General features: G+C 32.0%; 1 protein-coding gene across 2 annotated transcripts in view; it reads left to right on the top strand.

Annotated features, from left to right (window-relative positions):
- The first annotated feature begins 5,453 nt into the window (after nt 1-5,453).
- Nucleotides 5,454-15,501, top strand: part of LOC105458808 (atrial natriuretic peptide-converting enzyme) — a 23,965-nt gene continuing 13,917 nt past the window's right edge. Inside the window, exons 1-6 of one of the 2 annotated variants that reach the window (XM_011704362.1) lie at nt 5,454-5,518; nt 8,488-8,605; nt 10,856-11,089; nt 11,505-11,752; nt 12,895-13,179; nt 13,338-13,717. In XM_011704362.1, the coding sequence (XP_011702664.1) occupies nt 5,466-5,518; nt 8,488-8,605; nt 10,856-11,089; nt 11,505-11,752; nt 12,895-13,179; nt 13,338-13,717 (1,318 nt within the window). In that variant the 5' untranslated portion in view covers nt 5,454-5,465. The remainder of the gene's footprint in view (nt 5,519-8,487; nt 8,606-10,855; nt 11,090-11,504; nt 11,753-12,894; nt 13,180-13,337; nt 13,718-15,501) is intronic. The other variant, XM_011704363.1, reaches the window with a different exon arrangement.

Raw genomic sequence — 15,501 nt, 5'->3', positions numbered from 1 at the left:
AAAAATTTACATATGGCAGAGTATAGAAATTAATATAAATTATCTGATTTAATCAAAATGTCAAAAGAAAGTTTGATTAAGAGTTAAGAGTTAATTATGTATTTTGTAATTGTCCCATAAAGTGGGGCAAATAGTGACAAATGTAGGTTTCAGTTTTTATGAAAATCTGGCCCATATACATGACTTATGGAAATTCTAATTAAGTTTTTTATATATTTGAAAGTACTCTTTTAATGAAAAATCGTATTTTGTAAACTTTAAATTAGCTTGTAGGGGAGAGAGAAAAAAATCCGTCACTATTTGCTCCCCCTTCCTTTACCTTTTGAATTCCTTGTTTCTTTGCAAATTCGGATAGCGATAAATTATAAAATTTTTCGTCGCAAAAATGTTTTTTAAGAAGATTACAAGCGCAAGCGTTGTTCTATCAGGCCGAGTGAATTAATTGAATTTGCGAAAGTCCGGAGAAAAGCTTTGTACAATAATGTCAACGATATAAATTGATTCAATCTACGGGATGTGAAGAAACGGTACTAAGACGGCTTCCATTGTACGATATGACTGTGCCAAGTCCTGTTCCGGAACACGCTTTCCACTCTGGCTCGATATTACATTCTATTTATATATCCCTCAAGAATTTTTATACAAAATGTTTGGAACTACTATCTATTCCTTTATTCGTGGTTTCTTTGTTCAATTTAGATCGAACTCGTGAAATATCTTTTGAATTATGAGTAATTGAAAATAAGAAGTTTTTCGCAAACTGAGTTTTAGGACTGTATACATCTTAACACAGAAATAACATCTTATTCTTCAATTATTACTAAATAGATTTTATTTCGACAGGTTAATTAATTCAGTTGAGTTATAAAGGCTTAACATTAAAAAACGATATACACGAGAGATAGAGATAATTTTGAAATAAAGTTATCAATAAAAATCTTCTTTTAGGAACGATCTTTCTCAAATGTATACAAAGAATTTGCAGATCGAAAAAGTAATGATAATCTGGTGACACTTTGCATATTTATCTGTAAACTAAATGCTCAATTAAATAATAACGAGCATTTCAGCCATTTTACCTTTATAATGTGATAGCTTGGGCGTTTCAACGCATTTAAATAATTATGTAGATATATGCAGATAAGATGCTTATATAATACTTTGCATTTATGCTACTTATGGTATTTCCATTTTCTCTTTTAACATAATAAAAAAACATTGATGTTTGGGCAATTTAATTTTAATATATCATACAATAATAAAATACTGTAGTTAATAATAATTACATAAGAGGCATCAAATTATGTATTATTAGTAAATAGTAAGTACTTTAAATCTTTCATAATTGTGCGTTTCTTCTTGATAAAACGACTTACAAGAGTATAAATTCTGAGAATAAACTATTTTAGATACTGAGAATTCAATATATATATTATCCTCTTATCACATATTGAAGATGGAAAATGCGTGTAAATCGACAGATATGGCGCTATCGAGTATATTTTACGAATCGATAGAGGAATTACCTCTATAGTAGGTCACGCGTACAAGATGAGAAAGACACGTAAGAGGGATGTGAATTAAACGGAGATACATTAGAGAGAGAGAGAGAGAGAGAGAGAGAGAGAGAGGGAGAGAGAGAGAGGTAGATTTCTAATTAGACCAACTGTCCCTTTAAGTGCAATGAGATTTACTGCGAATGCCGCGTATTAATTGGCTGCTACCAGTGCTGATCAAACGAATTGTTTGCCGATTCGCTATTGTCGAAGAATTCCCTTTGACGGAGATGATAAGGCGGATGAATGTACGTGCTGCACGCTTTCCGCGTACGTGCCCCTGCGATACTACGTGCATTTTTACTCGCAGATCATTTGATTATTCGCGTTGCAAACCGGACACGACGGTAATTTCATCGGAATGCAAGCCAATGTAAATACAGTTAAACATTAAACACGGGCATTCGTCTCCTCGTTAATAGCGTAAAATTAAATTTGCAAGAACGATATATGGCGATACATAGCGTACCGCTTCACTTTCGAAAGCGCAGAACGGTGTTATCGGTTATTCAATATTAAATGTAGAATTTATGTTTTCATTTAATATTCAATATTGCACGTGCCATATTGATTGCAAATTATAAGATATTGATGGAAAATGGAAATATATTGTAATAGTCGAGATTTGATGTACTTTAGGTCTTCGCGAATAAATCTGTAGACATGAAAGAAATACATTCATTGTTATGCTTTTTCAAGCAATAACATTTGAAGAAAAAGAAATAAAGAAGATGAAAGAATATGTAGGCTCTACGATATTTTGATATCTTCAAATTTTAATATTCAATATTTTACAAAATTAAAATTCTGTTAAAATAATGTCTTCGCGAAATTGAGCGACAAATGGGACTTCATTATAATCTGATTGGGACTTATTCGTGCTCAACCATTTGAAACATAAAAGTTTATGTATCTCTCTTTACCAATAAAAATTGAATTTGCGAAGAATAACAATACGTCAATTGAATTTTTTTATTTTTTTTCTTGTAGTCTCAAATATCGATTTGAATAGCGACGAATGTAAGAAAAGTTAGTGAAATATCGTAGAAATGTATAGCAAGAATCTGAATCGTTTAATCAAAATTCTGATACATCTGTAGAAGTTCAGCGAACAGAAAAAATCTACAGAAAGAGGGATCGAATCGAAGAGATGAATACGATGAAATTGATTTCCGAGGCAACACATTTTCACGCGCAATATCCTTGACTCCGCAACCAGTCGCCAAAGTAGCTGTATAATGAAAAGTGGCTTAGGCGCCTCCGACGGAATTCCGATGATCCTTTTTTTTATCCTCATTTACGCAGTTGTACGCCGATGAAAATTACTTTCCAGCCAAAGTTAGCTTCATAAAAAGCGAAAAGCTACACGGGTAAAACGGTCCCCCATGCTTAAAGTCTTTTTTCTTTTTCCTTTGGCGCCGCAAGAGACGGCGATTCTAAAGATTCGTGAAGATCCAAGATAATCGATACCGTGAGAAAATTGTTCTCGATGTTTTTGTTTAATAGATCTTAGAATGCATATAATAACATATTCGAATAGATATATAACAGATTTTCGTAATTGTTGCTTAGATGTTATATTTCAATGTTATATTTGTTAAAAATATGAATTTTGCTTACGTTACATAATTAATATATAATTACTTTATATAATCTATTCTTTTTCATTTATACTTTATATTTTTAATATTTGTTGATTTTGTTTTGAAAATTAGCACATTATACTTTTAATGCTATATATTATTTGAAATAAACAACGGACAGAATCTTGAATAATTTAACGAAAAGATTTTTACTTTGCAATGGAACCATTAAATTACTCTTACTCTCAATTAATAACCCGTAAACATTTTTATAACACGATATGCAGGATTCATTTTGTAAGTAACAAATATAACATTTTTACAAAATTGTGTACTCTTTCAAAATATTTTTTCTCTTAATGTAGAAAAACTCTTCCAGAGCTAATATAACAATATATATTGTGTAAAGAAATATTAAATTAAATATCTCTTTAGTAAGATATTACTATTCTTCATTATAGTAAGCTGTAGCATAATAGCTACAGAAATTAAACTTTGTAAAACGGCGCAGACAGAAGCTTTTGTGAAATTTTTTCAAGGAAAAATACCGTGATTTCTGTGTGCGCGTTTGCGATTACATCACGCATCTCGTTATTACAAAAACGAATTCCGATTTACTTTCCGACAGCATGAAGAGAATCGCGTGGTAATGGACGGTTGAATTTGAAACGGAAGTGTGTGTAACAAGAGTGATACAGATCGATTCCGGTTGTAGATTGGGGGGTCGTGTCTCTCGACCAAGTATGAAGGACTTATGTATGCACGTTGGGATATTCAGACATGAAAGGAAATTGAATAGTGCTTTCACTCAACACAGGGAAGTAAAGCCGGACCTCTGTCATCGTTTACAGGTCGATTATTTGGTTAAAGGGCCAATCTTGTCGATCGAAGCGGCCATGTGCGCACGATGTCGCATTTATATCGATTTGAAACCGCATATCGTGTAACCGATATGCTGGTGCGTGCGATTGGACCCGTTTGTCATACTGAGCGATGACCATAAATTATTTTTGTTCCTATATCTGCACCATATCGACACCTCGAATCAAATATTATAGCGCGTAGAGATTCGTCCTTCAACGTTTCTATGATATTTGACTAAATTCTCTTGTATCCGCTATTCGAATTGCAATTTACACTGCAAAACAACATATTTATTAAAAATAAAATACTAATTTTCATTACATACAATTTTCCTTCTCTATAAATTATGTTATCGATGTGATTAATGTGAGAACTATATTTGAAAAAAATTTAATCTAATACGATTAAGATAGTAAATGATTGAGATAATATAATTATATTAAAAGCATGTAAAACGGCATTTTAAATAACATCCTGATTTATATATTGTTAATTATTAAAAATATCTGTTAGAATAGATAAAAAAAATGTTTCAATATAGTTATTCTACAGAGAATATTTATATCTATAAGAATTGGATAATTAGAATTCAAGATAAATGTATAACAACGTGTCATTAAATAAAAAGTATCATTTATACAGTAATTATAATATTTGACGGTACTTTGATAATTATTGTAAAAAATAACGTAATGATTTTATACTATAAGTCGCAAAAATTAATACAAATGCAAAGAAGAAATATATAGCAATAATCGAGCTGCACTTAATAATAGTTAAGTGCAGCTCATTACTATATTTTTTTATTTCATTTATATTAATTTTGCGACTTATAGTATAAAATCTATATAGTTGATAATTTTCTTATCTAGAATATATTTATAACAGAACTTCAAATTACTTCAAACTAAACCAAATTATTTTCAAATAATTTACATCATTTTCGATAAAAGAGTTATTTGACAAGTTAATTATAAAAATGCTATAAGCGATCGAAGGGAATGCGGCCAACTTTAGTATAATATATTAAAAATATCCAGTAATAAAGTCCATAAAAATTAAGCTACTAAAATTACAGTTACGTTATCTGAAATTTGATCGCGTGAAATTTATTAATTTGGATTTCGAGGGCGAAACTTTTTTTTATAAATTAATAATAAGTTAAACTAGACCGCGCTATACAGTGAATAACATAAATAAGTAGAGAAGCGCCAAATACGGTCGAGACTGGATCTTGGTTTCTAATAATATTTCTAAATTTTATAAATTATACACAATTAAATTACTTTATTGAACCGTACGTTTTTAACAGCATGAGCGCATCATGGTATTATTATAGTTTATAACGATTTTTCTGCGATTTTTCAAATTTCGCTTTGCGTAAATGATATTTGTGACATATTTATCGCATTGCTGCCTCTTTAAAAAGTGTATTTTTGCTTTATGTATTGCAGAAAACAACATGTCCGCTACGGAATCGTGCGACGATGATGCGAGCCCAACATGCCGGCCAAGGTAAGAGCTGAGTTTCGACGTACCTGCGATTTTAGATGTGCATCAATTATGTACTTTTAAAAACTAAAATAGCTCTATTCGCATTTTATTCGCGAGAAAGTAAAAAGCTAAATTTAATTCGTTTTGCCGTTCCTTTCTCGCCGGCAATTTCGAGTTCAGCTTGTGCACTGTAATAAGAGGGAGAGAGAGGGAAAGAGAGAGAGAGAGAGAGAGAGAGAGTGTGTGTGTGTGTGTGAGAAAAGCCGTGAATTTTGTGGAAAGTATAACTTTTCTGCCGCACGTCAGTAATTAATTTAGTGTAAACGCAGCGGGACATTTAATCAGACGGCGAGTTAGCGCGGTTCGTCTTTCCTCCTCTCTCTTTCTCTCTCCTAATTAAATAACAACTTGCCATGCATTAATTATAATACGATTGTCCGAGCTTATAGTGCGCGAAAACCCCGGGCTGTTACGGGCATGCGGATGATGTACGAGATATATTTTCATTAGTGATACAAACTTCGCAATGGTCATTGTGCGGTAACGAAATGCCGCATTACGTCGTGTCACCAGGAAAATGTGTCGCGGTTATATAGCATTTTCGCTGAATCGATCCAACTTAGGAAGAGCGGTAATTAAAATACCTATATAAGTTTACATAATTGTGCGCGCGCGCGTGTGTGTGTTAAATACTTATACAAATGCTAAAATGATGTGAAAATATATCTAATAACATATTCGTGTTTGGAGCGCGTTTTAGAGATCGGTAGTGGTAGTTAACGTGTATTTTGTACCTCAATAAAAAGGAAGATTATGTAAATATTTCATAACAAAGTAAGAACAATGTACTAATATAATATATCAACAAAAAAAGTAAAAAAGTTTAACATATTAAATTTCTTATAAAAATCTATAAAATAATATAACTTTAGTGATAATCTTGATTTATTTTAAAAAAATTCATGTTATACACTACCGATATAATTTTCTTTCAAACCACTTTTGTGCTATCTTATACATAACTCTTGAGTTGTAAACTAAAAAGAAAGCAATATTTAGATATGCATTTTAAAATTTGTTTTTATAAATATATTATTTCCACCGAATTTAGCACTGTCCATCTCTTAATACGAGAGGTACAGCATATACGAGAGTATATGTGCATAAATAGCACATTATATATGCGCTGCTATATAAACTGTAAAATTAAGTTATTTCTGCAAAAAAAATAATACATGTTATAATATTTAAAATTTTATTGATTTCCGAGAAATCATCGCCTTATTTCTTACAGTTAAAAGTATATAATTTTTCGGCTTTGATACAATTTATTAGTGCCTATGTATTTATATTCTCTTTCGTTTTCTTTTCGTATAAATTTGGAATTATTAAGACGATGCACAAATGTTGTTCTAATAATCTTATCGAATATCGTAAGCTATGAGAAGTTATAATTTCTGACTCGGAGCTATGCGGTGCTTCCCACATTAACAGTATGCTTGAAGTCAATAGCAAAGCTTTGACCGAATCTGACGTATTAGCTTCTGTGCCACAGCTTTTGCTAATCCGGACTCATGGAGTCTGGATGGAGTTTGCAGTTGACCCGAATCCTCTTGCGGAAGCAAAAAGAAAACCAATGTTGAAAACGAAAACGGAAATAAAACCGGATAAAAAATGGGGAAATCAGCCGAGGAGCATTTGCTCTTTTTTATCGCAATTTCTGGCGCGAAAAAATCAAGTTGAAGTACAATAAATCTTATTTTTCAAAATCATGTACAAATAATAATAGTCATAATAAATCTCAATGTTGCAAAAAGATATTTTGACAAATCTGTTTTTTTTTTATAGTGAACACTGAACAATTAATACGAGGTAGATATTTAGGACTTGACACGGTATTATAGTATCGTTTCGTCGCGCGTAACTTTAACGTTCGGTGCTCAAAGCATTTAATGATGAGATCAACGTTTGATTGAATCTCTTTTAATGACGTTTCTTACGTTCGTTAATCACAATGTGTAAGCAGCAGTAATTGCTAGTGTCGGTATTTATGAAAAGGCCTAACAAATATCCTAATAAATAATAAATAATTATAACTGCAATATTGCAATTGACCCGAGGCCCTCAATGAGAAGGAATCGCAGGAATAATAAAATATCAACCTTTAATATTTATTAAAGGTTGATATTTTATTATTCCTGCGTAACGGTACGTAATTTATTATCTTAACTGCATTATTTTAATCATTTTCAGATATTACAGAGCAGTATAAATAAAATATATAAATACATATAGCTCGTTATAAGTACAGAAACCTCTAGAAGTATATAATATTGCGAGAAGTTCTTGATTATCGCGTTGATCGTAGCTTGTTGGAAAAAACTCGAACAAAATAATTTGCATTGGTCATCCCTGAAATTGATTTTTATTAAATTTATATAATAATACGATCAATTAGCGCCGATTACGCATTTATATACTATAATTGCAGCGAGAAATGTAATATTTGTGATTAACACGCTCCATATGATATTATATCGCTATATGTATTATTTTTAACGTGCGAACAATATACGTACGACATAAAAGTGCACGTATCTTTTTGTACGAAAATTACGCATTTTTCAACAATCGTATATTTGATTTTATGTATAGTCTTATCTGACACATAGCATTTTATGATATCCATAAATAACTATAAATAAATAATGACAAGACAACTGAGAATCTTTAAAACGAAAAAACAACAGAAATCAATAGAATAAGACAATTTTTATCATTTGATATGATTGTAGTTATATAAATTTTCTGCCATACTTTGAATTAATTTATTATAACATTTTATTATAACATTTATTTCCAAGTGTGTTTAGACAATAAATTACTAATTAACTTATTATTTTCTTATTTTCATATTGCTTTTAATATGCATTGTGAAATCGAAAAAAAAACCGATCAAATAATCAATAGTAATTTAATTTATATTTCAGGGAGAGCAGAATTCATAGCGTCGGTCTACCAACCAGAACTTCTCTGCTTCCGGAACCACCACGCACCGGAAATGACGTACCGCCGCCAATACCACGTCGACACTCTGCCACGCCAGCGGTAATAAATTTTATTTGTTTTTAGCTATCTTTGGTCAGGTAAATTATTATTTTATTTAGGCACGATTTAGATATAATACTTTCATGCACGGTTTTACTTTAAATAAATCTGTTCAAAATTAAATGTCTTATCTAACAAATCTCAATAATATTCTACAAAGAATACATTTTACTCGCATTCAGTAAGCCATCTATTATCATTTATATATCAAAATTATTAAATTATATGTATATTATAATTAAATTATTGTATCAAAATTTATTATATTATATATACATAGCGTAAAGCGAAATACATAGTGTAAATCGTAATAACATAAAATGTAAAAATGCATGCGTAATTAATATGAAACTGTTGAAAATATTTTTCTTTTGTTTGTCATTATATTAACTTAATTATCATGTAATATGGAAAAAACACTTTATAAATTAAAACAGTATGTAAAAATTTTTTGATTTATTTTTAATTTTTTTGTATATTGACAAAATGTTAAAAACCTGAGAAAACAAAATAGACACAATTTAATTATAAAGGCTCACTTAATATAAAATATTATTATACGTGTACTAGCAATACTGACCGTACGCATTTGTTAAAAAAATTAATTTTCAATGCATATATTCCTAATTTGTCACCTCTTACAACATATTGCAATATTGTCGGACAATAGAGAGATATTAAAGAGAAAGTTGCTGGAATGATTTAGGGTGAAAAGGAGATGGCGAGGCGGGAGATACTAAAAGGATTTTCGAACTTTGTATCTCCTCCTACGCAGGTAAGTTTGGAAAGTTACCGCATGGTCGGTATCCCAGCGTACCACATAATCTCGACACGTTAAATCACGCGACTAAAGCCCAGTAGTTAGTGGTACGCCGCTACTTTGCGAATTAATATCAGTGGATGGGAAAACTGTCCGACAAAATTGGTATACTGTGCCAAAAAGGCTTTTATGAAAAAGAAAGAAAAGATTATTGTGCAAAAACACAGAATGTACTTTTTACAACAATCAACTGTGCTACAATAATCCAATCATCACTATGTCCATAAATAATGTGCGCATTGCCGCACGAAGTGAACATAAAATATAAATAACATAAAGATTATTTACGTGAAAAGATATGATATTATTTCGCTTTTTTAAATTGCATTGCGTACACGTAATACAACTTTATAAAAATTTTATACTTATATTGAACACTATGGGTGTGGAATGCTTTAGATTAATTTAATTAAATTAAAACTTTATGGTTTATAAGGAAAAACTAAATAATGATTGTTGATTTGGCAGAAAAGAAAAGTCCACAGATTGAAATTTGGTGCTGCGATATATCCATACATCTTCCACACACACACACACGGACACACACTACACAGCATTCACTAACTTGCAAGTATTAAGTAGTATTTTCGTAAACGTTAAACAGTTTTCTGTTTGATTTTAATGTACAGCAATGAATAATTTTACAAAATCTGTTATAATATTATAAATGATCATATATAAACATAAATTTATTTATTATTTATATTTTTAGATTCGCTTCTTTATTTCGAATTTTTATATATAATCATTAAAATTAATTGTTAATAAATTTTTATCAATAAATTTAGAAATTATAATGATACTAAAAATGTCGAATGCTAAAATCGTTGAGATTACTCGAGGTACTAAAGCGTGATTCACGCGCAACGAGTTTGCCGACGATAAATGCTTGGAGCTAATGAACTTGCGTGTTGCTTTACGTGTGTCAACAAGGCAGTTAAACTTAATGCTTGTCTTTGAGCGATGATAAGCGTTGTAACTTTGCGCGTAACTTTCACGTCAATTTACGCAAATCACGTAGCTGGTTGCCAGTGAGAATTCTCATTACGAAACGGTGTTTTCACGTCAAATTAATTATTTCCGTTTAGCTGAAGTAAATACGAAATTTTTCTTCAAAAGCAAAAGATATCCAAAAACTGTTTGATTTTATAATGAAAAAAATGCGAAATTTAGAATAAGTGCAAACTAACTAGGAGAAATGTAATTTGACAGTACAATAGTTTAACCCTTAATTTCCAAAGGATCATTTTATTATATTGTTTCTACATTTGTTGTTTTTAACTTATTCGATACCGGTGCGATAAGATCGATATAGTTTAATTTCGATATTTAGTTTTCCATTAAATAATAAGATTCTAAAAATTCTTCCTGTGCTTTTTACAATTAGAGTAAAAGCACACAGATAAAATCATGCTTTATTCTTGACGCAGGTAGCACCACCTCCGATTCCACTGAGGCCGCCGGCGATTCCGAAGAGAAGCAAGAACGAAAAACCTATACCTCTGCAACTCACAACCAGACAGAGCAATCAAGTGGCTCCTTGTAAGATGAGTGATCCTTCATCCGTATCTTCATCAGGAATGTCGACTGCGTGGAACAGCGTGGACTCGACAAATCAAAAACTTATAGATTTGGGAGCCTTCAGAAATCATCAGGCGTCACAGGTGATATTAACTGTCAAATTATTTTTAGCAAAATTCTTTTAAAGCTAATAAATTAGAAATAATATATAATTATTTTAATATTCTTTTATGATTAAACCTGAATCAAGTTGTGAAAGGCAAAGTAAAATACCTTCATATTTATATAACTATTAAAAGCATATTTTTCTAATAGTAGGTACTAAATCGAAAATAGATTAAATGTCTATCTTAAGAATTTGCTTAATAAAAAAATATAAGTAAAAGAAATGGACAGTTAGATGATTTCTCTTTCTTGAGTGACTCCAAAGTTAATATCTAACGATTTGTTGTTCTAAACGCGAATTAATTGTTGTAAAGAGCACCTATCCCATCAAAATTATTTTATTTCAGATGGAGCTCATATCGTGTTTATATTCGAATTTTCGATGAGTTGCAGGATTACTTGACGAATTATGGGAAGGACTTGCGGGAAACGAACGAGCATAATGATTTTGTGGCTGACTTCGAGCAAGCGAATTTCCAGGAAGGACATAAGATCGCGCAAAATTCGAGCTTCGAGGAGTTGCACAAGGTCTCTTTGGATCTCGAAAAACGACTTCACGAGAGAATTATTAAGAGCGCCGAGGCGAAATTCGAGGATCCGAATGGCCGTCAACGACAGGGTATGATGCCGCGACATAATAGGTAATAAAAATTCGTTATTTATATGCAATTCTACTTTTTAAATCTTTCTCGAGAAAACAATTGTGTACATTGTGCGTTTTTGTACAAATGATTCAACATTGCCGTGTATACGTCAGTTATCTCATCACGCCGAGTATTTATTTTCAAATACAGTAGTACTGCATTAAAGATTCTGCTATTTAAATGCAGAATTTTACTGCTGTATTGATACAAGTTAATAATATGTCGGTTTAGATCTGCAGCGAGATATTACAGAGGATCATACTTATGAAGCGTGAACTCAGATTCTATTTCCAGTAAATCTGACAAGACAAGAATATTCGTTCATTTTTTAAATCGTCATTTCTCTACCGTGCAAGTATTTTGTGTTTTAGAATCTCTAGTTTAGAATATAAATCACATATTACGGAGAAGAATATAACAGAGCAATGTTTTTTGGAAGTTTGTTTATTACGACGCATTTACTTGCTCAGAACAAGTAATATGAGCCATCTTTTTATTTTCGGCGATTACACTGGAATCTCATAAACTGAAATAGCGAATCTCGAAATAGCGCACAAAATCCCTTCCATACGCGTTAGACGCACGTGAGAGGCGTGAGTGGGAGTATAGCGGTAGAACCGCGTATCTATAGGCGTATTGTTATCAGAAGTCTTCCGCTGGCAATTAGAAAGGACGCGTGTTGTACAGATTTCATGCGATATTGTTTATAAATTAATTTTTTGCAAGGATTAATATTTCGAAAAAAAATTCTTGACATACGAAAATGAGATTTCTACATAAAATAATGTGTGGACGAACCGTTACGGCCCTGAATTTCATGGTGTGAAAATAAAGTGGAAACAAATCTCGTTATTACGTTTAGAGCCCCTAACTGTGCGCTATTGCAAGGTTTCAGTGTATTTTCTACACGAGTGGTGTTTTCGCCAAGAGAAATTAATTGCTCGACTCTTTCAATTGGGAAATAGTATTCTTCAATATTATGTTCTTTGATATTTTTCAATATATACAAAATAATTGATAAGATTCTGCGATTTATTAATTACAAAATTCACGTTTCTGATTACGCTGCAGTTGTTACGTGATACAAGAATGTGATTTTAATTTGAATGCTCACAAGGAGTTCTCTCCTTTTTATATAGACAGTTGTCAAAATTTACGAAAGAGAACGAATCCGTCAACTGCGAGCAGAGAGAATCGTCCGAAAGCAAACCCAGGGAAGAAATGGCATTACCGCGAAGAGAAATTGTTCAAAAAGATGAACCGAAGTACGCAACGATTTTGAATTCCGGTCGCGAACGGCGATCGAAGTTTGAGGAGTTGCAGGCGGCCTCGAAGAATTTAGAGAGGCGTTTGCACGAGGACGACGATTATCGTCGACGTCAGGAGATCGACAAACGGATAAAAGACAAAGACAAGCCACCCAGGTACAACCATACCTCCATGTAACTTCCTCCTTATTTTCGTCGAGCGTCAAACTGACATAATTTGCAGAATTTCATAATTCTCGAGAGTGCACGAGAGCGCTCGCTGCAAGCGGATTAATTAATCCAGTAAATGTAAACACGCGATTCGTTGCGTTTAGATACGAGGACCTGGAGGGAATCTCGCATGATCTCGACAAACGTTACCACGGCGAGCAGAGGGCTTTAGAGCAGCAACAGCAGCATCCAATAATGCGGAGCAAATATGAGAGCGATATGGAGAGGGCTAGGAATATTCTTCAGCATAATCTGAGGAAGGAGCGAGTCGGCGGCGAGAAACTCGAGAAATTGCCAAAAGCAACGCAGACGAATTTACCACCACCCCTGAGCGCCATTTGTCAGAGTCAAGTACCGAAACCTATCAGCGTCCGGCAGGATAGCAACGTTTCCTCAGACAGTTTTAGTCAAACCAGCTCCCCCAGCTACACCAGCAAGACAATGGAAGCCCCCCTTCTGCCTCACAAGCACGGGAAAGTTCCAGGTATGTAGGTTCGAATTTCGCCAAAGCTTACCGGATGGTTGTCTTGAAGGATGTTATCGTTAGCGAAGACCTAATAGAAGCACTAGGAAAGAAGTTATGATTGCGACTTTTGCTTTACATGCAGAAAAGGATTTGCATGTAATCTAGATATGATAATGTTACGTTGAATTTTACGATTGCGTATAATCGTGAAATAACTTTAAAAAATGGAAAGTATAAGATAAAATAATCTAGTTTTAGATCTATGAATTTTAACGCATAAATCTCCAATCTTGCTTTAACTTGTGACTGAACATTTTGACAATTAATCAATTTTCTTATAATTTCTACCGAAAAAACTCTATAATTTGATTGGTTCTACACGTATTACAGGAATAATTCTCTGACAATGATTTTTTGTTTGTGACATCATTATATCTTTTGTTACGTTTAAAATTTGTTCTTTAAATTTTTACGCTTCTGTGTCAAAATGGATACAATAGGATTCCCTATCTGTCACTTTGCGACAAACTTTTGCATAGTACTTTAAATATTCACGTAGTCGATGATTTTTTTCGATAGAACTTTTTACTTATGACATCGTCACCTTTTTTTGCAACGCGTAGATATTCTTTAATCCGTCGCGCTTTTATGTCAAGATAGATATGACATAGTGCTCCCTTTCTCTCGCTTTTCAATGATACTCTGCATAGTTCTCCAAATATTCAACTTAATTCATAATCATAGTTAACTATCTTTGGGGAATGCCAATAAAATTCCATTATATCAATATTAAAATGTAGAAGAATTTCATGTATATCACGATCGATATTCGTGCTCGAGTCATGATCAATATTATTAACTGTGACCTTGTTTACTAGCTTTTATAGAAAAAATACTCAAAATTTCAATGTTTATACTCAAATTTAAGTGTTAATACCTAATTTTTGGGAATTTACTCTCAAATGTGGGTATATATATTACAATTATGAACGTACTACTTTACTGCAAGTTAAGTGTTTATATTTTAACAGTATCTATGTACACTCAAAGATTGAGTGTTTAAAAGTACTTAAAATTGAGAATATACATTAAATATTAATTCTCATGCTTGAATATTAATACTGAATTGTTGAATGTAAAAATGCTCGCAAACATTTGAATATTAAAAAATAATTGCGTTTGCTTAAATTCTTTAAGTAAATACAGTAAATTTAGAATATTGCGGTTGCAATTTAATAATATATCCGTTCTTAATTTAATATTTAAAAACATATTTTAAATAAAAATTAAAATAAAATTCAAAGTCAAGGCTTCAAATTAAAATAATATTAATAAACGAAGTAAAAAAGGGCCACGAGCCAAAGCTTGGGTATTGTATCGCTCCAATATATATATTTATTAATTTAACAATTTCATTACGATTTGAAGAACAGACGTTTCTCGACAATTAATACTAGATTAAAACGGTTTGCTGTTAACGATAACCAAAAGAATCGTCATAATGATAGGACGGATGAGAATAATTGGTTTTTCACAATACCATATGTTAAAACCATCTCTGAATCTTTTAGGCCTATTGTTGAGAAATTCAATTTAAAACCAGCTTTTTCCATTCCAAATACGTTAAATAAATACATAAAAAGGGGAAAAGATTTATTAGATCCTATGTGCCACCAAGACGTGGTATATAAAATTTCTTGTTTGGACTGTGATGCTTCTTACACTGGCCAAACTAAGAGACAATTACGAACGAGAATTAATGAACATCGAGATCGGAAGAGCACACGTCTGAACTCCAGTCA

This window comes from Wasmannia auropunctata, unplaced genomic scaffold (genome assembly GCF_000956235.1).
Source record: "Wasmannia auropunctata unplaced genomic scaffold, wasmannia.A_1.0 LD334304.1, whole genome shotgun sequence".
In the NCBI taxonomy this organism is placed as follows: domain Eukaryota; kingdom Metazoa; phylum Arthropoda; class Insecta; order Hymenoptera; family Formicidae; genus Wasmannia; species Wasmannia auropunctata.
Note: the sequence above shows the minus strand (reverse complement) of the source record. Positions and strands in the feature narration are given on the sequence as shown.